This window comes from Coregonus clupeaformis, chromosome 18, assembly GCF_020615455.1.
Source record: "Coregonus clupeaformis isolate EN_2021a chromosome 18, ASM2061545v1, whole genome shotgun sequence".
In the NCBI taxonomy this organism is placed as follows: domain Eukaryota; kingdom Metazoa; phylum Chordata; class Actinopteri; order Salmoniformes; family Salmonidae; genus Coregonus; species Coregonus clupeaformis.
In genome coordinates, this window is record NC_059209.1 from 47,331,340 (window position 1) to 47,356,129 (window position 24,790).

A 24,790-nucleotide genomic window follows, 5' to 3' on the forward strand; every position below is an offset into this window, starting at 1 on the left:
ATTCTGAATTGGAATAAGGTATGGAGATGATGTGCTTGTTCAATTCTTCACTAACAGCTAATTATGAGCTATTCAAACTTACATGAAAAGCCCCAAATTATGGTGCCAGCATTATCATTACAATCCGCCAGCCGCAGAACTTTGGATATAACATTCTAAATATAATTTAGACAAACACCTTTTGAAAATTACAGTTGTGAAGATTTCTTTCTCTTGATTACATTACTGAAAGGTAAGGACTCCTGGAGAGAACCACACTCTTGTTCCATTTAAAAGTAAAATGTTTATAAATGTAGATCTGTAAATTCACATTTTTAACACAGGAGTAGTCCACCTACAAATAAACATGATCAATGTCACGCCAAATAAAATATTTTTCTGAACATTAATTGAGAAATCAATTCCATGGTTCGGCTTTTGAAACATCTTGCCAGGCCAAAAGGCTTTAATTAAACATGAAACAATATCAGCTGTAAAATTCCACCTAGCATAATTCCTCCCATGAGATGGTCAAATTAGAAATCCATTGACCTAACTGGATCCAAACAAAGTTACAGAACAAAGCATATAGAAAACACCTGTAGCAATGTTCTCCAAAGACAGGCTTAATTTAAAGACCAAAAGCTCAAGAAAACATAACGGGTAACATAATTACAATATTTTCTCCTCTACACATATACAACTATCATATGGCTGTTTTACATTATCCATTGCTTATAAGTCAGAGTAATCCTATTCAATGATGCTGAGGGTTACATAAAAGGGTCAACTGAGACCTTGTGACAAAAATAAAATACCTTCAATATTTTATACCCTCAACTTCAACTCTTAACTGAAATGAGTGTGACCATACATATGGCTGATGAAGTTTCCTGCAGCATGGAGACTAGTCCACTACACAAGTCAACTCAAACCACGGGGAAGGAACACTTTGCTAAGTGATCATCTGTTGCATTGGGGAGAGAATAGACATAAGGGCAGGAGGTACATGGCTACACTCCCTTTCTGTGGAGTTGGATCATAGCCCGTCCAGTCGCTCCTCCAGGATGACGGTATCACATCTGGCATCTGACATGATGCAGTCTTTGGGTTCATCTCTGCAATAGAGGATATTGATTTGAAAACAAATCTTCATTTTAGAAAATATGTGATGGAGAAGTTAAAATATTGCTGCTTGTGAGGAGACCCACCTTCATATCAGGTGGATTGGACAGCATCAGTGCCCTCCCAGCCTGGCCCAGCGCAGTCATTCTGCTGGGCTGTCCTCGCAGCATCACAGTTATAATGGTGGGGGCCCTGAGCCCTGCTGCCAACAAACAGTGATGGCATGGGTTACACATCTACTCAGATATTTATACTAGAGCTTGGTGTCAAGCCTAGTTCAGACAGCATTTTCCCTCAGACACAGCAAAGCGGACAAGATTCCAACTGACATTCCTGAATAGCGGGTGTCCAGCAGTGTGTGCTAATCCAATGAGTAAAAAAATAAAACATCTAAATCAGATTAAATAGTTCTAAAAATATAACTCAGTGCCCAAGGGCTTCTTTTGTGTTTTGCCTGTATTGTCATGTCTGGCTTGCTTTTCTCAATGGTAAGAATAGTCCATGTCAGGAGATGTAGATACTAGAGAGAGATGAGTACCGTTTTACTCTTAGCGTAAATGATTATTAATTAATCCAGGTTTGAATTTTGCACAGAATTACAAAAAAGAAGCCATCAAAGACAACAGCAATCCTGGGGAAGGAGTGGACGACTTGGATATCGCAACAGCAACACCCATTTCTTGATCAAAAAAGAGGAATGAAAACATGGGTTATTTTCCAGTCTTTATTGCAATGATAGAAACAGAGGTGGTATGCCGGATGTGAATATTATTGCTGCTTCTCCTCATACTCCTTCCTCTCTACAAAGTCCAGTGGGTCCATGGGTCCTTGTGTGCATCTGGAATCATGGCTGCTGCGTGCTCGTTGCAGGTCATTTAATTAATGGATTTACAAAATGTTGTAACATGAAGACCAAGCAATCAAAATGAAACAAACATAAAAAGGCATCTATCGAGTGGACAGATCTGGTGAACAAATGCAGTCTGAACAGGGCCATTGACGTTGTCATGTGACATTTAGTCGATATTCAAAACGCCAAAATGCAAGAATTTCCATTAATTTTTGGCCCTCTTGATTCACAATTATTGTGACATCAATTTTGTATCAAAGAGTTCCATGTATTCAAGGAAACGTCAGGCAAATATGAACATATTCAATGATTCTCAAGTAAGCATTTTGAACATTTACATTTGACATGTGTAGACTTCCATTGATACATAAACAATATGTATTAAACTTGACTTCATCAAACTGCTAATTCCAATGTCACATTCATCTGGATCATGTATTCATTGATGTTTTCCCTTATGGCTCTTTCCAAACATGAACATTAGTACAAATACACATCATCCCTTATGATACAAATCTGTACACTACGATGTTACACGGCTGCAAGTCTGGCCTTTCAGATACACCTAGGATCCTCATGGATGACTATCTGTATACACATTATTGATCATGCTGGCCACTATATCTCGGTCACCTATCTGTAGTGTGGCCAAGGTGACCTGGCGATAGGGCCCGTCCTGCTATTCTAGCTTTTCCGAAAATCAAGGGGTTAAAGAGAACCCTGGGCATTCAGCGTGGCCGCCGTGGTTTGGCAGTTCGGGACGTACCGGCACTCTGGGTGGAGATGTGTGCCAGGCCGGGGAGGCTGCTCGCCAGCTTGGCCAGCCCGCCATTGGCGAGTAACTGGTGGATGGCAGTGGTCTTGGTCAGCCCTCCAGTGGAAACCACAGGCACTGCCCGGAGCAGAGTGCTGCTGCCAGTACCTATGGAGCTAAGGACCTGACCCTGGGGCTTCCCACCGGAGGCCTGGGGGGGAGAGGAGAAGTGGAGTCAGTCAGACAATGAGTCAGCACACACAGACAAACTCACATTACTGAGAGTAGACTTTTTGCAGGTTTATGAGAGAAGGCCAGGGTGTACCTGAATGCTGCCCATGCTAGCTGTTGTGGTAGGCAGGCTAGGGGATTTGGTCACGATCTCCTGAAGACTGAAACTTAGGCCTTGGAGGAGACTGCTGGCGGAAGGTGCTGCACACAAACACAGCGAGAATGAATCAGCACTGCATACATTTACACACAGTCAATACTGGAGGCTCAACAACAACTACTGGTGATGACAGTTGAGATCCACCCCTATTTGTCCAGTCGACAAAACAACCTCTGGTAGAAAAGTCCAACGGTTAAGCTTCCAGAGATTTCGCAGAAGTAACGCTACAAGTGATCAATAACATTTGTTTGCTCAGATTGGTTGTTCACATGAAGTGCTTAAAATCAGGACATACAACAGAACTCCCTACTTTTTAAATGTGTGATGGATTTGCTGATCCTCTGCATTACAACTAACAAATCTGTGAAAATATACTGTACAACATTTTTGGTTGTAGTTCAGTGTTTAGACTGTCATCTGCGAGATCTGCTGCTGTGCCGAGTTAGGACAGTCGTGCAGGCAGGTAGGAGATACCTTGGGCAGGAGCTTGCGCCTGGACTGGTGAGGAGGACCCTGACACCATGCAACTCTGCAGGTTGTGGAAAGAGCTGGACCCCGAGCTCAGGGCACTAGACATCTCTGTCAGACTACCAGACCTGCAGTAACACACATAACCAGAGCTGTGGTAGCTACCCACCCCAGTTTTTTTTCTTCTATTCAACAACTTCCAACCAGAGTCCAAAACGCAATCTGTTTGCAGCACACAGCACTGCCCAACGGGAGATCGTTTGGAGAGTTGGAGATCATTGTGTGTGTCAGGCCTACCGCTGGGATGTGAGGAGTCCAGAGAGTTCCTTGGCTCCAGACACAGTCTGTCCCACAGTCACAGCCAGGGGCTTCCCAGAAGGACCCCCTGCATTAGAACACAGACAAAGAAGAAAATAAGCCAAATCTGATCGGATAACACCACACTATAACATTGAAAATGGTTGCTAATGAGTTTTGAAATGGTGGAAATAAGAAAATATGATACAAATTCAGATAAGCCCCACACATATTTCAATTCATTTGGCAACAACTTCTAATTTCTCTTTAAATCGATCATTCATTTAGAGGTGCAGAAAATTGCTCATAGTTAAATCTGAGCCAGTTACCTTCCTGTGCTATAGAGCTGACAGAGCCCCCTGCTGTCTCTCCATGCAGAATGGTCACCTTAATCTTGGCTCTCTTGGAGGCCTTGGTGGGAGTCGGGCTGGGAGTCTGCCTCCTCTTCAGATGGGCCCGCAGCTCGTCTCTCTCCAGGCCCTCTGTCTGCTCACTGGATACAGGCACTGAAACACAGACACACAGCACATCACTGACTGGGATAAACAGACCAGACCACTCCAACCCTGATCACAAATTCACTTGTCAAAGTATACAAGTGTGGAATATTGAACTATACTGAACAAATAATATAAATGCAACATGTAAAGTGTTGGTCCCATGTTTCATGAGCTGAAATAAATGATCCCAGAAATTGTCCATATGCACAAAAAGCATATTTCTCACAAATTATGTGCGCGAATTTACATCCCTGTTAGCATTTCTACTTTGCCAAGATAATCCATCCACCTGATAGATGTGGCATATCAAGAAACTGATTAACAGCATGATCATTTCACAGAGGCACCTTGTGCGGGAGACAATAAAAGGCCACTCTATGTGCAGTTGTGTTACACAACAATGCCACAGATGACTCAAGTTGAGTGAGCGTGCAATTGGCATGCTGACTGCAGGAATGTCCACCAGAGCTGTTGCCAGAGAATTGAATGAATAAGCCACCTCCGTCATTTTAGAGAATTTCGCAGTATGTCCAATCGGCCTCACAACCACGTGTAACCACACCAGCCCAGGACCTCCACATCCGGCTTCTTACCTGTGGGTTTGTCTGAGACCAGCCACCCGGACAGCTGATGAAACTGGATTTGCACAACCGAAGAATTTCTACACATTGTCAGAAACCGTCTCAAGGAAGCTCATCTGTGTGCTCGTCGTCCTCACCAGGGTCTTGACCTGACTGCAGTTCGGCGTCGTAACCGACTTCAGTGGGCAAATGCTCACCCTCGATGGCCACTGGCACCCTGGAAAAGTGTTCTCTTCACGGATGAATCCCGGTTTCAACTGTACCGGGCAGATAGTGTGTATTGCGTTGTGTGGGCGAGCGGTTTGCTAATGTCAACGTTGTGAACAGAGTGCCCCATGCTGGTGGTGGGGTTATGGTATGGGCAGGCATACGCTACAGACAACACACACAATTGCATTTTATCGATGGCAATTTGAATGCACAGAGATACCGTGATGAGATCCTGAGGTCCATTGTCGTGCCATTCACCCGCTGCCATCACATCATGTTTCAGCATAATGCACAGCCCCATGTCGCAAGGATCTGTACACAATTCCTGGAAGCTGATAATGTCCCAGTTCTTCCATGGCCTGCATACTCACCAGACATGTCACCCATTGAGCATGTTTGGGATGCTCTGGATCGACGTGTATGACAGCGTGTTCCAGTTCCCGCCACTATCCAGCAACTTCGCACAGCCATTGAAAAGGAGTGGGACAACATTCCTCAGGCCACAATCAACAGCCTGATCAACTCTATGCGAAGGAGATGTGTCGCACTGCATGAGGCAAATGGTGGTCACACCAGATACTGACTGGTTTTCTGATCCACGACCCTCTTTTTTTTTTAAGGAAACGGATGCATATCTGTATTCCCAGTCATGTGAAAGCCATAGATTTGGGCCTAATGAATTTATTTCAATTGACCGATTTCCTTATGTGAACTGTAACTCAGTAAAATCTTTGAAATTGTTGCATGTTGCGTTTATATATTTTTCAGTGTATGTATAATGCTCACTTAAAAATTTTATATGACCCTGTAAACAATGTACATCAATGATCTGGCAGTAAGACGGAGATTGCAGACAGAAAAGACGAGAAAAGAGAGGAGAAAGACATACTTACCAAAGATACAGGAGGGAGTGCCAGGAGGAAGATTTTTCCTCACAAGCATGTTTTGTTTCATAAAAGCAGCAAACTGGGCTGAAATTAATTGAAAAGAAAGGTGGAAGGATAGTCGAAAGAGAGAAGAAAAGGGATAAAAAGATAGTCACGTTCCATTGTGCCCTTGTGTTGTCGTGACTGCCCTAACAAGATCAATGTCGAAGTAAACCATTTTCACCATTCAATATCGCATTCACATCTTCCCAAGCCCACAGAGCTATTGAAAAACCCATTGGCAAGTGAGTTAAATGACTCATTAAATCAAGCTCACACAAACAAATGTTTCAAATGTGAGAGCTGTGGTGTGTGTGTCTGCGTCTGTTTTTGTACATGCTAGTTGGCACACAAACCTTGTGCCTGCTTGTGTGTGAGCACAGTCCCAGACCGCTGCATATGGGTCTTGAGGAGTTGTGTGGCAGTGATCAGACTGGACTTCTGTGCTGGGGACAGTCCCGACGTCTTTGGCTTGGGGCTGGAGGTGGGACTGCTACACACACTGGACAGGTCCTGAGGACACAACCATAAAACGTAGCCAATCAAATGATCAGTAATGTATATTATTCCTAGAATTTCCTTGCATGTCTTCCGGAGCGTGCCTGAGCTGATGCAGGACGTACCTCGGAGCCTGAGGGGGAGATGGGTACTCTGAGGGCAGGGGAGGAGGGGCGACCCCTTTCCAGGTCAAAGGGCAGCTCCCGTCTGGGCTTCTTCTTCTTCTCCGTGTCCAGGTCCCTCAACTCTCCTGAGCCATGGCCATGGCTCTCCGCCCGTGTCAGCACCCCCGACAGGAAGTCTGCTATCTCATCCTACACAGGAGAGACAGACGTATATCTGCATGAAAAGCATTTCACTGACACTCCATGTGAGTTTGATGGCTAGGGTTTAATTCTTTAAATCTTTTGACGTTTTCATAGACTTCACCTACATTTGTTTGAATAAACACACTATGGCTCCTTTACAAGACGAGCGACATTGACCAACCTGAATGCATCGATCCACCATGGTCTGTGTCAGTCCCTCTGATTTCATCTTTGTGGAGTTGATTCTGCGGAAGAAAACCATTTAAATCAGGAATGAGAAACAAACTGATGCCCTCAAATTCTTCAATTTAATTGCACTGCAGAAAATGACAGCGAGCAGTGACAATTTCAGGCCTTTTGTCTTCACGAGAAAACATTCAATGACTGAATGCTTTCAACTGCTGCTACCCTTCCATCTTAAAAATACATATAGTGAGCAATATGTTTGGAACATGGAATCGCAAAACAAAAAATCGTGATTCACATAGAATTGCATTACATATCATATGGGTACCTAAGTATCATGATAATATTGTTTCGTGAGGTTCCTGGCAATTCCCAGTCCTAGAGCAAAACCCACCTGAGGTTGTCGTCGGCTCCCCCCACCACCACCATGCTGTTGTCGGCCCGGAGTTTCTCTCGGAACTCCTCCATGGCCTCGGTGCCACACTGCAGAGCATTCTGACCAACCACAAACAGCACTGGTGTCTTCATGTCCAGCAAGGGGTCGTCCACATCCTGCCAGTCAACAACACAAAAACAGTCAATACACATCTAAGATCCACAGACCTGTGGCAAAATTATGTTGATCTGTGTAAGACGAGTAGAAGTATCATATCTAAATGTCTCCACAATGCAAGACAAACATTTTAGCTTATTTCCTTACCCCTCTTGGTCCATTGATGGTTAGCAGGGGAAAGCCAAGACACACCACAGCAGTCAGGTATTCCATGAGAGAGACCTGGGAGAGGACAACCACGTCAATATGTGCAGTGCACCAACATCACATCCACCAATCACAACACAGATCAGAGTTCAGATTCCACAATGATTGTTTTCAATAACCAGCAGATGTTCAGAAAGTATTCACACCTTGACTTTTTCCACATTTTGTTGTGTTACAGCCCAATTTTTGTCACCGGCCTACACACAATACCCCATAATGTCAGTGGAATTATGTTTTTTTTAATTTAATTTTACAAATTAATTACAAATGAAAAGCTGAAATGTCTTGCGTCAATAAGTATTCAACCACGCTGTTATGGCAAGCCTAAATAAGTTCAGGAGTAAACATTTGCCTAACAAGTCACATAATAAGTTGAATGGACTCACTGTGCAATAATAGTGTTCAACGTGATTTTTTTATGAATAGCTCATCTCTGTACCCCTACACATACAATTATCTGTTAGGCCCCTCAGTCGAGCAGTGAATTTCAAACACAAAGACCAGGGAGGTCTTCCAATAACTTGCAATGAAGGGCACCTATTGGTAGATGTGTAAAAAATAAATAAAATACATTGAATATCCCTTTGAGCATGGCGTCCTTCCTCAGTGGCCGGAGCGGAATGAAACCGCTCAGGGATTTCGCCATGAGGCCAATAGTTACTTTAAAACAGTTACAGAGTTTAATGGCTGTGAAAGGAGAAAACGGAGGATGGATCAACAACATTGTAGTTACTCCACAATATTAAGCTAATTGACAGAGTGAAAAGATGGAAACCTGTAGAGAACAAATATTTCAAAACATGCATCCTGTTTGCAACAACGCACTAAATACTGCAAAAAATGTGGCAAAACAATTTATTAACTTTTTGTCCTGAATACAAAGTGCTATGTTTGGGGTAAATCCAATACAACATTACTGAGTACTACTCTCCATATTATCAAGCATAGTGGTGGCTGCATCATGTTATGGGTATGCTTGTAATCATTAAGGACTGGGGAGTTTTTCAGGATAAAAAAATTAACTGAATGGAGCTAAGCACAGGCAAAATCCTAGAGGAAAACCTTGTTCAGTTGGCTTTCCACCAGACACTGGGAGATGAATTCACCTATCAGCAGGACAATAACCTAAAACACAAGGCCAAATCTACACAAGTTGCTTACCGGGAAGACAGTGAATGTTCCTGAATTGCTGAGTTACAGTTTTGACTTAAATCAGCTTGAAAATCTATGGCAAGACCTGAAAATTGTTGTCTAGCAATGATCAACAACCAACTTGACAGCGCTTGAAGAATTTCTTTAAGAATAAATTGGTAAATGTTGCACAATCCAGGTGTGGAAGGCTATAGAGACTTACCCATAAAGACACACAGCTGTAGTCGCTGCCAAAGGTGATTCTAACATGTATTGACTCAGGGGGTTAAATACTTATCTAATCAAGATACAGTATATTAGTGTATTATTTTTCATGATTAAAAAAAAACAAAAATAGACAATTAAATCCATTTTAAATCACACTTTGTAACAACAAAAATATGGAAAAAGTCAAGGGGTGTGAAAAGTTTCTGAAGGCACTGTATAACTTTCTGAACATCCCAGAGAACACTCTTAAAAAATGTTGATACCATGTAGTAGACAGACAGCAGTCATACAGCAGCCTTACATGACAGGCGATGAGCGCTCCCACATTCCAGCCAACCAGGATAATGGGTTTGTGAGGGAAGTGACTGTGGACCTGGTGCATAAATACATTGAACGGCAAATAAATAGACAAATAGACAGCCTGGCACATAACTTTCAAAGAACCATCTGAAATAGCAGCAACAATCTAGTCCAGTGGAATTCAAAGACAGGGGAAATGCAGTGTGGTCGCCCCAACAATTTTCTTTCTTCCCGAATGCAGATTATTGTACAGGACAATACACAAATGTTTTCAGAAAGATGATTTGAAAAATAATTGTATTGAGTAAATGTATTTATTGGTTTATTTTCATAAGAGATGAAAATGCAATAAATTGTACAGTTGGGTAATTTGAGTTGGGGTGGTGTGGGGTCGTGAGAAATTCTTTGGGGGGGAAAAAATGTGGTCCCTGCTGAAAAAGTTTGAATACCACTGACCTACTCCATTAGGAACAGATACAGTGAGGGAAAAAAATATTTGATCCCCTGACAAAGAAATGATATAATAATAATATAATATGCCATTTAGCAGACGCTTTTATCCAAAGCGACTTACAGTCATGTGTGCATACATTTTTGTTTTGTGTATGGGTGGTCCCGGGGATCGAACCCACTACCTTGGCGTTACAAGCGCCGTGCTCTACCAGCTGAGCTACAGAGGACCACAATGATCAGTCTATAATTTTAATGGTAGGTTTATTTGAACAGTGAGTGACAGAATATCAACAACAAAATCCAGAAAAACACATGTCAAAAATGTTATAAATTGATTTGCATTTTAATGAGGGAAATAAGTATTTGACCCCCTCTCAATCAGAAAGATTTCTGGCTCCCAGGTGTCTTTTATACAGGTAACGAGCTGAGATTAGGAGCACACTCTTAAAGGGAGTGCTCCTAATCTCAGCTTGTTACCTGTATAAAAGACACCTGTCCACAGAAGCAATCAATCAATCAGATTCCAAACTCTCCACCATGGCCAAGACCAAAGAGCTCTCCAAGGATGTCAGGGACAAGATTGCAGACCTACACAAGGCTGGAATGGGCTACAAGAACATCGCCAAGCAGCTTGGTGAGAAGGTGACAACAGTTGGTGCGATTATTCGCAAATGGAAGAAACACAAAAGAACTGTCAATCTCCCTCGGCCTGGGGCTCCATGCAAGATCTCACCTCGTGGAGTTGCAATGATCATGAGAACGGTGAGAAATCAGCCCAGAACTACACGGGAGGATCTTGTCAATGATCTCAAGGCAGCTGGGACCATAGTCACCAAGAAAACAATTGGTAACACACTACACCGTGAAGGACTGAAATCCTGCAGCACCCGCAAGTTCCTCCTGCTCAAGAAAGCACATATACAGGCCCGTCTGAAGTTTGCCAATGAACATCTGAATGATTCAGAGGAGAACTGGGTGAAAGTGTTGTGGTCAGATGAGACCAAAATTGAGCTCTTTGGCATCAACTCAACTCGCCGTGTTTGGAGGAGGAGGAATGCTGCCTATGACCCCAAGAACACCATCCCCACCGTCAAACATGGAGGTGGAAACATTATGCTTTGGGGGTGTTTTTCTGCTAAGGGGACAGGACAACTTCACCGCATCAAAGGGACGATGGACAGGGCCATGTACCATCAAATCTTGGGTGAGAACCTCCTTCCCACAGCCAGGGCATTGAAAATGGGTTGTGGATGGGTATTCTAGCATGACAATGACCCAAAACACACGGCCAAGGCAACAAAGGAGTGGCTCAAGAAGAAGCACATTAAGGTCCTGGAGTGGCCTAGCCAGTCTCCAGACCTTAATCCCATAGAAAAACTGTGGAGGGAGCTGAAGGTTCGAGTTGCCAAATGTCAGCCTCGAAACCTTAATGACTTGGAGAAGATCTGCAAAGAGGAGTGGGACAAAATCCCTCCAGAGATGTTTGCAAACCTGGTGGCCAACTACAAGAAACGTCTGACCTCTGTGATTGCCAACAAGGGTTTTGCCACCAACTACTAAGTAATGTTTTGCAGAGGGGTCAAATACTTATTTCCCTCATTAAAATGCAAATAAATGTATAACATTTTGGACATGTGTTTTCTGGATTTTTTTGTTGTTATTCTGTCTCTCACTGTTCAAATAAACCTACCATTAAAATTATAGACTGATCATGTCTTTGTCAGTGGGCAAACGTACAAAATCAGCAGGGGATCAAATACTTTTTTCCCTCACTGTATCTGGCTACACAACTTCAGGTTCATATAACAGCCTTACCTCCATGACTTTGGCCCTGACAGTGCCCAACATGTGCTCCAGACACTGAGTGATGCCCACATTGGCTCCACTGTTTACATGGGTATTTACCGGGATTACCTGAGACAGACACACATGTTGGTTTATACCTATTTGACGTGTATAAAACGTAGTGATGCACAGTCACACTTGAGAATGAATAGATAAACCTTTCCCAAGCAGGAGAGCTGTGACTGCCAAAATCTAATTCGGCGCGAGGTAGAAAGAGCAGGATTGGTGGGCCCTGATGGTGCAATTAAGATGAGTGGGGAGCCAGGAAGCTTGCTCTGCAATACAAACAAATACATAAATAGGCATCCAGTCATTATCAAATCAATAGGAAATGCAATCAAAGGATCCCAAGTCAATACAGAAGCATTCAAGTAGAATTTGTTTACTTTAATTTGTACAACCATGTAAATGGCATGTTATAGAAGGGTCCAGACACCTTTGTGATTTCACTTGTTTTTGAGAAACATACCCCAAATAGCAAATCACTTCCTCATCCTCGTTGTGTAGTATTGGGGCCCTGAAAAAACATGAACAAAGGCTCCAAAAACACCCAAATACGTCTTTTAGAAACGCTCTCAATATAGTGATGCAGGTCTTTAGATGTACCGTATACTACACGAACACACCCGGCCTGCACAGCTGCGTTGGGAAAAGAGCTTGAGTCGCACAAAATGGTATATCAAATTACAGATAAAGTTCTGAATGACAATTTCATGTGTACAACAGCTAAAGACCTGTTTCTGAAAGGATGTCTTTTTTTAATAGCCTTTTTTCATGTTCTTTTTCAGGGGACCCATACTGCACAACAAGGACGAGGGAGTGATTTGCTGTTTGGGGTAAGTTTCTCAAAAACAAGTGAAATCACAAAAAAAATTTGTCTGGACCGTTCTATAACATTCCATTTACATCACAAATAGAGATTTGGTTGTAAAAAATAAAACGTATCCTTTAAAAATGGCCAAAGTAATTGTTAGGCATATAAAACAGTATAAAGATTAAACTACTAAGTGCTTACTGCCACAACTATCAATTTCATCCCTACTACCATTTGGAATGTGTGCATGTTTCCATTGTCTTATTCATTCTGACTGCAGTGAATTCTGATTGCTCCCAGTACCACAGACAGGGATTAGCATTAGAGACGTACCGGTTTGTTGTGAGACAGAACGCCCACAGCAGGGTCCCAGGGCCTCTTCAGGAGCAGAGAGAGGGCCTCTGCACCGGCTGCTCCAGTCTTCACTGATGAAGTCATCAGCATCCTGTCAATCAGCGAGGGCAACTGTACAGATAGAGATGGTGAGTCATCCTGGCCATTTTATTTAACCTTTATTTAACTAGGCAATCAGTTAAGAACAAATTCTTATTTACAATGACGGCCTACACCGGCCAAACCCGGACGACGCTGGGCCAATTGTGCGCCGCCCTATGGGACTCCCAATCACGGCCAGTTGTGATACAGCCTGGAATCGAACCAGGGGGTCTGTAGTGACGCCTCAAGCACTGAGATGCAGTGCCTTAGACCACTGCGCCACTCGGGAGGCCATACTCTGGACCTGATTATTACCAAGGGGCTTTCTATTGACATATCCTCTATAGTTGATGTTTCTTTATCTGATCACCACTGTGTATTTTTTACTAATTTGTTGCCCATAGCACAGGGTAATACTGAACGCATTATTAAGAAACACTATCATACCTCTGAAGTTGCTACAGATTTATTAAGTGCATGACCAATACTCCACCTATTCTGCCTTCCTTGTGTTGATTTAGTTGATCACTTTAATTGCAAATTAAGGGCAACCATTGATGCCACAGCTCCAGTAAAGTTGAAAAAAGCCACATCCAAACGGAGAGCCCTTTGGATGAGTGAGGTAAACTAATACATTTAAGAAATTACAGAAAGGCAGAGCAGAAGTGGAGAAAGTCAAAGTTGCAGGTCCATTATGATAGTCTGAGAGAGCAACTTGGCATATATATCAAGGCAATTAGTAATGCCGGACGGGCTCATTTTTCTAACCTGATCACTAATAATCAGAATAATTTGAGAGTGCTCTTCTCGACCATTAATGGCCTGATAAATCCTACCCCCGCAAACCTATATGAACTTCCCTCCACATCTAAATGTGATGAGTTTGCGGCATATTTCAGAGGTAAGATAACAAACATTAGGCTGGGTATCAGTCAAGCAAGACCTGATGAAAAGTTTGATAATATGTGCCCTAGCCTCCCACGCAAAGGCATTATGGATTTATTTTCCCTGGTTGACACAGACATATTTAAGTGCTGCATTCAACACTATTGACCATGATGTCCTTCTGGAGAGGTGGGTTAGCCTAACCAGTCCAGTTCTAAATTGGTTTAGGACCTACTTACACGGGCAAGAGTTATTGTAACCCTTGGTGAACATATGCATTTTCTCTGAGTTATCACGTGGCGTGAAACAAGGTTCGATTTTGGGTCCGGTACTGTTCAGTTTATATATGTTACCCCTTGGCAGCGTTATCAGAAAGCACAGCATTGGTTTTCACTGCTATGCAGACGATATACAACTTTACATCTGTGTCACCAGAGGATTTTAGCTCCACGGATAAATCAAATGCAAATAGTCCGGGTAGCCATGATTAGCTGTTCAGAAGTCTTATGGCTTGGGGGTACAAGCTGTTAAGAAGCCTTTTGGACCTGTGCGCCGGGTGACTAGGGTGGCTGGAATCTTTGACAATTTTTAGTGCCTTCCTCTGATACCGCCTGGTATAGAGGTCCTGGATGGCAGGAAGCTTCGCCCCAATGATGTACTGGGCCGTATGCACTACCCTCTGTAGTGCCTTGCGGTCGGAGGCCGAGCAGTTGCCATACCAGGCGGTGATGCAACCAGTCAGGTTGCTCTCGATGGTGCAGCTGTAGAACTCTTTGAGGATCTGAGGACCCATGCCAAATGTGTTCAGTCTGCTGAGGGGGAATAGGCTTTGTCGTGCCCTCTTCACAACTGTCTTGGTGTGTTTGGACCATGATAGTTTGTTGGTGATGTGGACACCAAGGAACTTGAAGCTCTCAACCTGTTCCACTACAGCCCTGTCGATGAGAATGGGGGCGTGCTCAGTCCTCTTTTTTCCCCCTGTAGTCCACAATCATCTCCTTTGTCTTGACCACGTTGAGGGAGAGGTTGTTATCCTGGCACCACACGACCAGGTCTCTGACCTCCTCCCTATAGGCTGTCTCATCGTCGTCGGAAAACTTAATGATGGTGTTGGAGTAATTTATTAGACTGTATTAATGATTGAAATACTTGGATGGCTAACAACTTCCTCCAGCTAAATCAAGAAAAGACTGAGGTACTTATTGTTGGAGCCAAAGCACAGAGAGAATCTGGCCGCACATTTTAATTCACAGGCAATAAAGATAAAACACCAGGTAAAAAACCTCTTATTTTAGATTCTGAACTCAATTTCGAATCACACATTAGGAATGTGACCAAAATAGTTTTTTTACCACCTGAGGACGATTTCTCTCTCAGGCTGATACAGAGAGACTCATCCATGCTTTTATTACAAGCAGGCTTGACTACTGTAATGATCTCCTTTCTGGTCTACCCAAGAAAGCCATTGGTCAACTGCAAAACATTCAGAATGATGCAGCACAGGTACTGACCAAGACCAGACGGAGAGCACACATTACACCGGTTTTAAGGTCTCTGCACTGGCTTCCTGTGAGTTTTAGAATTAATTTTAAGATTATTCTATTGGTTTTTAAATCAATCCACAATTGTGCACCCCAATACATGTCAGACATGCTTTTAAGTTAATTACCCAGTAGGTCCCTCAGGTCCTCTGGCACTGGCCTTTTAACTATTCCAAAGCCTAGGACCAAGAGGCAGCCTTTAGTTACTATGACCCCAGCCTATGGAATAGCCTGCCAGAGAACCTGAGGGGGGCAGAAACTGTGGACATTTTTAAGAGATCTTAAAAACACACATTTTTAGCTTTGCTTTTCCTTAGGGTGCTTTTTAGTTGTTCCGTTTTTATTGTTATTCTTTAGTTTTTTATCCTCTTATGTTTCTTGTGTAGTAAATATTTCAGTATTCATTTATTGTTTTTTTCCTGTTAAGCACATTGTGTTGAATTCCATGTCTGAAATGTGCTGTATAAATAAAGCTTGATTTGATGATTGTCAGTGATATAATGTATCCCTCTATATAAGAATGCATGTGTCACAACATCAAATAATTTGTAAACACATTTTGAGAGAGAGAAAGAGACAGACAGCGAGAGAGGAGTACCTTGCTCTTGAGTGTCTGCAGTACGTCTAGGTAAGCGGCCAGCATGGCCAGACTGAGGGATTCTATCAGGGTGCTGTGTAGCCACTGGGTCAATTTGGTGTCCCAGTTGACACTGGCCAGTGCATGGCGGACCTTTCGGGCACACTTGTCTACAGCAATCCTGCGCAATACTGGCTCATTGGAGGCCTATGAGTCAGAGGAAGGGATGGTAAGACAAGAGGGACAGGAACTTTGATAGTCATTGAAACTGAATCAACACCACATACAAAAGCATTTAGGTGGTGCATATGAACTCACGTTTTCATTGGCCAGCCGGGCCAGTCTTTCAGCTTGCAGAGCCTTCAGCACCTTATTAAACAACTTGTTTTGAGTGACCGACCATCCAGCCCTGTAATACAAGCAGTGTATATCAGTAATGAAGTCTGACGATTATCACTATTTGCAATGGAGATTGAGACAAAGACAGTGTACACAAGAGCTGAGCAAACAAGGCATTTGCAACACATAAGTCCTTCCGGAAAATATATATATTTTTAAAACCTCAATAGGGTTATTCAAAGGGAGGTCGGGTGGAGGCCACTCACTTGTTGATGTGTTCCTCCCAGTCATCAGGGGGTGGGGGACCATCGGCAACTGTGCGAGCAAATAAAACATGTCGCTCACACTCCTTCATAACACTGCGTGCTTTCTGATTGTCATAGAGTGGAATAGGTGTAGGCGTGACAGATTCCACATCTATTGACAGGTCTGATTCCCTGCAAAAGAACCCAAGCATACTTCAGTAAATGCTGTCATGCAGTTTTAGCTGTAACTTTATTATTGTCGTGATAAAGCTACAAAATACAATTTGTTCTGAGACAGACAGACGTTTTAAAATTGTTACAATTGTTTGTGCAATGAGTCATTGGTGAGGATAATGAAGTTTGACACTCACGGAGCGGCATCAGGTTGGCGACGGGGTGTGACGAACAGCATGCGCGTGGGCCGGGCACTGCTGGCGTCCGGGTGGGCATTCCATGGCTTGGCATAGCTGTGGTCCAGGAACACCAAGTCCAGTTCACGCTCATGGACAGACAACTGGAACAGCAAGGATGTACCCATCCTCCGCGCTGAAGTCTGGAAGTCCCTGTCCACACCACGGTGCATCCTCTACTGGGGCCCCAAGGGCCCTACAGCTCTGAGACAGAGTTGTGCTTTCAATCCAAGCCTGAACAAGGAGGAACTGTGATCAATACCACTATCATATTAATCAAACATCATCATGTGACATGACGTGTGATTGGTACCCCTCCTCTTTAGCCCACAGCTGGTTAGTACAAGCACAATTCTTATCCATTTTGTAACGTCATCTTAGTCAAGTGACGTTAACTGTTGACTAACGTTAGTTCGCTAACTAGTTACATGTAAAGTCATTCTTTTAGCGAGCTACAGTACATAGCTTCTTCAGAGACTTTCCCCTAATGTTGATAGTAAACTACACGGCGGTGCGCGAGCTCTGCGTTGTTGACATGACGTTACTGGTTGGCTAACTACATGGCTTAGCTAGCCAGCTAACGCTAATTAGCAACAACACGAGATATTCATTAAACTAACGTTAGAGCAGAAGGGGTAACTAACAACTGATAACTATACCGGGCATTACAACGTGTATTAATGTAGCAAATATATGTTAACAAGGCGAGCATTGCGTTAGCTAGCCAACATGGTAACTAGCATTAAACCTAGCACGCGCTAGTAGCATCGGCTACTCACCTTTTCATGCTACTGCCATTGATAGCATTACGTATTTGAAATCGAACAATAATTTAGAACAAAGTAATCCAAAATAAGTCATATATAAACTTCAAAAACCAAATTACGCCTAGATATTGGCAGAAATTTGAGAAGGACTGACTAGCTACGCCTCGTTGATGTATTACGGCCGAATTCCTTTTGTTTTGCGTGGCCGCAAGCCACCGCCAATGTCACGTCAGCACACAGATACAAAACACGGACTGGATTTCTATTTCTTCTTCTTCAATGAGGTTACATTTTTTTTAACGGCGGTTGGCATCCAATTTGTTCCTTTACCGCCACCTACTACACTGGAGTACAACTCCCTTATATTTTCCTTGAAAAATAAAATAAAGAAATACCCTACCATCTAACACTACACTCACAAATTCAAAATTATTATTAATAATTACCACCACCCTTCTCCACTATTTAAATATATTCATTCATACCTCATGCCCTCAACATGAAATGATGGGACATCACCACTTAACACTCCCTGTAACTCTTCTTCTCGCACACCCAAATACCTCTCTGCAGCTGCCACCACAACAGTGGCGGTTTTACACGGAGGCCGGGGGAGGCCCGTGCCTCCCTGGAAATGTCCCTGGCCACCCCTGTGGCCCCCCCGTGCTGACCAAATAAAAAATTATGAATGTATAACTATTTTACACGCGAGCGCCAAAAGCGGAACTAATGCAACGCTCTACACGGCAACGTTCTACACGGGTAAATTAGAGTGGCGCACCCAAAAACTGTATCCTGCCATCTGCGAACGCGAACGCAGTTTCTCCACACTGAAACTGATAAAAACCTTCCTGCGGTCCACCACTAGTGATGAGAGACTCAGTGATCTTGGTGTCCTGAGCATAGAGTCCAGAAGGGCCAAGGCTCTGGATCTTGATGTATTTGTGGACCGTTTTGCCAGACAGCACAACCGCCGTATCCTGTTGCTGTAGTGTATCTATATGATATATACGCTAGTAGCGTATGAGTGCCGCTGTGAGGAAAAAGAGATATAATGAACAATAAAACAACAAGCTTGAGCTTCTTAAGACACGGTGGGTTTATCTGTTCTCAATACCACCGGTAAAATGAATGGAGTTAGTCTGGTGTCCATATGAAGTTACGTGTGTAGACAAAGAGTCTGGTGTCCATATGAAGTTACATGTGTAGACAGAGACAGTCTGGTGTCCATATGAAGTTACATGTGTAGACAGAGACAGTCTGGTTCCCATATGAAGTTACATGTGTAGACAAAGAGTCTGGTGTCCATATGAAGTTACATGTGTAGACAGAGACAGTCTGGTGCCCATATGAAGTTAAATGTGTAAACAAAGACAGTCTGGTGTCCATATGAAGTTACATGTGTAGACAGAGACAGTCTGGTGCCCATATGAAGTTACATGTGTAGACAAAGAGTCTGGTGTCCATATGAAGTTACATGTGTAAACAGAGACGGTCTGGGGTCCATATGAAGTTAGATGTGTAGACAAAGACAGTCTGGTGTCCACATGAAGTTACATGTGTCTACTTAGATGAACCCACCGTGTCTTAAGAAGCTGAAGCTTGTTTTATTTTTCATTTTACATCATCTATCTTTTTTTCCTCACAGTACCAGTAGTTCCACACACTACTAGAGTGTATGTATGTTTGTATGTATGTATATATATCCCACCAATCCTCTCTCAAGAGGTTTTCAAAAAGGGGCAAACTCATGTCTCAAGACCTGCTTCTGTTGGTTCCCCTCTCCTGCCTGTAACTTTCCATCCACATCCCCAAAGTTTTGTGGCCCATTATGACATCACTCCATTAAGTGATTGCTGCATGTACTGCTCTAAGGAAACACTTTCTCTCTCTCTCTCTCTCTCTCTCTCTCTCTCTCTCTCTCTCTCTCTCTCTCTCTCTCTCTCTCGATAGATAGATAGATAGATAGATAGATAGATAGATAGATAGATAGAGTTTATGATTTTATTCTTTTGAATTATCTCTGCCAAACATCTATGTACTACAAATCTTCAAGCTCCACAGATGTTTTATGGCATCCACTAAACCTCTTTAGATATTTGTAAATTATACAGTGTGATACCTTTCAACGAAAGTTTATTTTATTTTTTACCAACTATGATTTTTCCTTTTGAAAACAAGCAAAGCAAGAAAAAAAGAAACAAAATCACTCCAATCATTGCACACTTGTGTCGTTCAGACTTTGCAGGTCCAGCTTTGACATGATGATCTAACTAACACTAATATTGTTACTAATATTGTAACTGAAATATGTATGATCCTATGATGAGCGATTGCTTACTTCCCTTTCACTCTTAAAAAATTACTGAAAAAAAATGTGTATAAAAAGGTATATGTAGTATATGTTTGTTTAGTGAGCATTCATGCTGTCATTTTTTCCTAATGTGAACTATGGTGGAAATGTGCTGTCCTAAATGGACTTGCCCATATATGTTGTAAAGCCTTTTTTTGTACACCTGCTCATCAACTGACAGTGAAGTACACAAAGACACAGACACACACACACACACACAGACACCTGTAATATTCTTGTTTTCATGTTGTTGCTGATATCCATCAGTGTTGTTCATATTGCTACATTGTGTTGACATGATTGTTGCTTTTAAACGAATGTTAACTTAATGTTTATTGTCTGCATCCTATTGGACTACTGGATGTTAATGTGTAACACGTTTCCCTGTTTATGTGCTTTAGCAATACTGTATGTCAATATGGTCATGCTATTAAAGCCTCTTTGAATTGAATTTCTTTTCTGATTTGGTTTATTTTACCTAAATGGATACAGGGTAGTGTGTTTTGTTTATAAATCACTCAGAAAGTTTTCTTTCTTAAAACAAAATGTGGAATCAACTGTCCACAGTAGTGGGGCTTCCATAAATAGGAAATGGCACATTGTTGTACCCTTTGTTGTATCCTGGAGTTTTGTTCACATTGAATATGAACCCTGTATTTGTACCCTGTACTTTTTAATTTTTATTTATTTATTTATTTTTTCATTTTTATGGCACTATCTCTCTTGCATCTGCACTCTTGTACAAAATACGTGTTATAATAAATGTCATATGATTTTAAAGTAAAATAAAGTTTATAATCTTTGAATATCATGTGTTGCCAGTTTTTTTATGTGTGCCCCCCTGATTAAACACTGGCCCCTCCTTGGCCCCCCTAGTAAAATGTGTCTAGAACCGCCACTGCACCACAACCTCAATTTTCTTCGATTTACGTTCCATCCCTGCAGTACAATTAATAACCATTGCTATAAACACAATCTTACTGAAACCTATATCACTTGTTGGCCTATCCCTCTGTACTGGTACAAACCATTATCTACTACTCTCACCACCCCACCCCCTGGCTGGGGGTCAGAAATGACCTCTCTTATTCTACTTTCTTCACTGCCTCAGCATATGACAACTTCTTCACTACTCTCTCGCACGGGACATTTTTGACCCCCAGCCCCATGGCCACCCCTACAATTAGCACATACCACTACTTTCCCCAATGCTACACATTCCTTTGTTTCATGCCCTTCTGCACACTTCTCACACATTTTACATTTTAGTCATTTAGCAGACGCTCTTATCCAGAGCGATTTACAGTTAGTGAGTGCATACTTTTTTTTTCATACTAGTCCCCCGTGGGAAACGAACTCACAACCCTGGCGTTGCAACTGAGCTACACGGGACTACACCTTGGAACCCCCCTCTTACATTCTGCTGCCACGTGCCCTTAAATTTGACACCTGTAACTTCGTAATTTATTCGGCACATAAGCTCGAACAGGATAATTTATATATCCTAACTTCACTTTGTCAGGCAAAACTCACCTTCAAAACTGAAAAGAACAGACAATGACTCTTCTGTTTCCCCACTCTCGCCACCCTGTTTGATTCGCACCAAACGATGAGCATCACAAACACCGGGAATCTTCCCATTCAGTTGGTCCACTTTTACATTTACTGCTACCCCAGAAATCACTCCTTTCAATGGCGCCCTTTTCTTGAGAGCGAAACCATTCACAATTCTTTCCCCCATTTGTTTAACTCTGAGCGCCTTCTCCCTCTGCCCAACAGAAACACAAACAATTATCACTAGACCACTTCTGGTTACCCTCACCGATTCCACTATACCCAATGCTTTTTTCACCCATCTTGAAACCACAAATGGATCAGCCAAAAGGCAAGGGTCCACTTTTTCCAAAAACGTCACTCCTACTGTCACAGACTCGTCTTTATCCTGACCCTCTGTGCAAGCCTCTGGCTCCGAGTACTTCACCATACCTACCACCTCCGATACTTCACCCTCATTCACTTCCATTTCTCCTCCTGTTTTCAGCTCACTTTGCTTACATTTCCTACCATTCTTCTTTACCAAACCATCTCCCGCCATTTTTCCCGATTCAAGCTCACAATCTTCCTCCCTCTCTCTCTTAGACCTCCTCTGCCTCTCTTTTTCCTTCCATTCCTCCTCCGCCATCCAAGTATACGTCTCCTTATCGAGACATCAGCGTCTCTCAGCTCCTTAGGTAGGCCTTCTTCTTCTTCTTCTTCTTCTTCTTCTGGATTCCTATTTCCTAAGGACGGTGGATGTTATGGAGCCCCAATCTCGTGCTATTCTACACATTTTGCCATGAGGCTGAGAGAAAATGTTGCTGTTTTAAAGCTGCAATATGTAAATGTTTGGGCAACCCCACTAAATTATATAGAAATATGAGTTATAGATCTGTCATTCTCATTGAAAACAAGTCGAAGAAGCTGTATATCTGTTCTATGTGTGCTATTTATGTTCTTCCCATTCTTAAGTTCTTGAGTCTTTTACTTTAGGTTTTGTACACCTGCTTGAAACAGCTGAAAATACAATATTTTTGGTTATGGAAAATATTGTTGTGCCACAGAAGTAGTATGTCCCGACTACTTTGATCCCTACATGATTGACAGCTGTATGTTCCAATTGTCATGATGTTGTAAGTTATGTTTAGTGTTGGTTCCTCAGTTCTGTTATATGGCCCTGATATAGACACCTATGCGTGATCTGAACTGGAGCTATACAGTAACTAAAGTGTTATAACTTATCTACAATAAACATCCTGAAGAGAGAAGATCTGTGGAGCTACAACAGTACAGTTTATAGCCAGCTAATGTTGCAGTACAGTAACTTAGTTCAGTTAGCTAGCTAACAGTCATCTGAAGGCTGAAGAGGACAAGACCATCAAATCATAAACATCACACTGGTGTCAGAATTGTATTTGATTTTTTGTGTTCTTTTTGTGAGCCAATCAATCATTTCTGTGAACTTTCAGACGTTTTTGTGTGTTTTTGGACGTTCTCACTGATCATGACATTGCTAGCTAGCTGGCATGCTTGTTAGCTAGATTCAGTTGCTAGCTAGTTAGCTAGGGGTCTCCCCTTCTTCCACAGTGGCTACTCATGCCTTGAACTCATTGCTATGGCAACCCAAGGCAGCTAGCGCAGTGAGAACAAGACCCTGCGCTACAGAGGCACAGCCAGGGCTATTTTGCATTTTTGTGCAACATTTTATTTTTTCCTCAACTGGATTTTTTAATGGTATTGTGATGTCACGAGAGGCTGTGTCCTGGAGGGACGTTACATCCCCCTGAGGTGGCTGCAAACCCAGACAGCTATGGCTCCATCTGCTGGTATGGTCGGGAACTCCACCCCTCTATGGCCAATCTTCCCACGCAGCTGAAACAAATGAGGAGCTGATGAGCTGAAGGTTTGGGAAGGGAAGAGACACACTGAGGGAGTGTGGTGGGGGTGAAGAGACACAGTCTCCAACCTGGGCTCTCTGGAGGACAAGAGTGCTGCACGTCCACTTCCATGAGGAATATAAGGATTTGGAGATACTTACCTTTGGGAAATACTCACCTTTGGATATATGCACCTGTGGAAATACGTGAGAGACATTTGGAAGGACTTTTTGCTGGGTTGGCCACTAGCTGCAACGTGGACTACAGTAAGGCTGGGGAAAAGTTATCTGAGCGAGTGAGAATTATGATTCTGGATGTGGAAGAGACATCCCTGAACTGTTAACCCTTAAAGAGCCACAAGAGAACAGAATTTTGTTATATTTTCGTTAATTTCCCAAGACCTATAATAAAATCCTTGTTTTGTTTGAACCTTGTCTCCTTGCACTACTTGAGCAATCCCGCTGAAAGCTGTGTAGCCTCTCGTGACGTCACAGATGGTGGAGAATACGGGCACGCTCAAGCGTTAATAGTGCATGTCAGAGGAGGATACCGAAGGTTTGATCACCCAGTTTTCCAAGTTGGCCGTAGGCTCCCCGCCGACTGAAATGGAGGACATATTGAAAGCCCTTGTTGCTGGCCAGCAAGCCCAGATGCAAGCAAACGTGGCTCTCTTGGAGGAGCAAAAGAAAGCCAACCTTCTGAAGGCAGAGGAATTGCAGTTGCAGAGACAGAGGGTTGTCCAAAATACCCGCCCAATAAAGGCAAGTGACTTTATATCTAAGATGGGAGCTACCGATGACATTGAGGCATACCTGCATGCATTTGAGGCCACGGCCACTAGGGAAGCCTGGCCCAAGCAACAGTGGGTTGGTCTGTTAGCCCCCTTTCTAACCGGGGAATCGCTGAATGCTGTCCGGGACCTGGGCCCTGACCAGGTTACTGACTATGATGCCCTGAAGTCTGAGATCCTCAGCAGATATGGACTCACAAAGTTTGGTATGGCCCAGCGCTTTCACGGCTGGACCTTCCAACCAGACCAACCTCCTCGGGCGCAGATGCATGAACTTGTCCGAATCGCAAGGAAATGGCTGGATCCGCAGAGGAATACAGCAGCGGCGGTGGTGGAGGCCGTTGTGGTGGATCGTTACCTACGCGCCCTGCCTTATGAGGCAAAACGGTTCATCAGTCAACAGGCCTTGACCACGGCTGATCTGACCGTGG

General features: G+C 43.0%; 1 protein-coding gene across 6 annotated transcripts; it reads right to left on the bottom strand.

The window, feature by feature from the left end:
• Nucleotides 1-409: 409 nt before the first annotated feature.
• LOC121530882 (KAT8 regulatory NSL complex subunit 3) lies at nucleotides 410-18,037 on the bottom strand. Of its 6 annotated transcripts, none has more exons than XM_041836196.1 (22): nucleotides 17,816-18,037; nucleotides 16,998-17,270; nucleotides 16,648-16,818; nucleotides 16,361-16,451; nucleotides 16,064-16,249; nucleotides 12,938-13,069; nucleotides 11,949-12,065; nucleotides 11,761-11,859; nucleotides 9,494-9,565; nucleotides 7,774-7,848; nucleotides 7,468-7,625; nucleotides 7,069-7,132; nucleotides 6,705-6,893; nucleotides 6,438-6,594; nucleotides 6,049-6,126; nucleotides 4,194-4,370; nucleotides 3,865-3,952; nucleotides 3,574-3,695; nucleotides 3,034-3,140; nucleotides 2,721-2,919; nucleotides 1,191-1,303; nucleotides 410-1,097 (listed from the first exon to the last, which is right to left on the bottom strand). In XM_041836196.1, the coding sequence occupies exons 2-22, from the start codon at nucleotides 17,207-17,209 to the stop codon at nucleotides 1,092-1,094; spliced, it is 2,613 nt and encodes an 870-aa protein (XP_041692130.1). In that variant the 5' UTR covers nucleotides 17,210-17,270; nucleotides 17,816-18,037; the 3' UTR covers nucleotides 410-1,091. The 6 variants fall into 6 exon arrangements, with proteins under 6 accessions (XP_041692130.1, XP_041692129.1, XP_041692133.1 ...); XM_041836195.1 differs by having other exon boundaries at nucleotides 1,191-1,306; XM_041836199.1 differs by lacking the exon at nucleotides 3,574-3,695 and having other exon boundaries at nucleotides 1,191-1,306; nucleotides 3,034-3,124.
• Nucleotides 18,038-24,790: the final 6,753 nt, after the last annotated feature.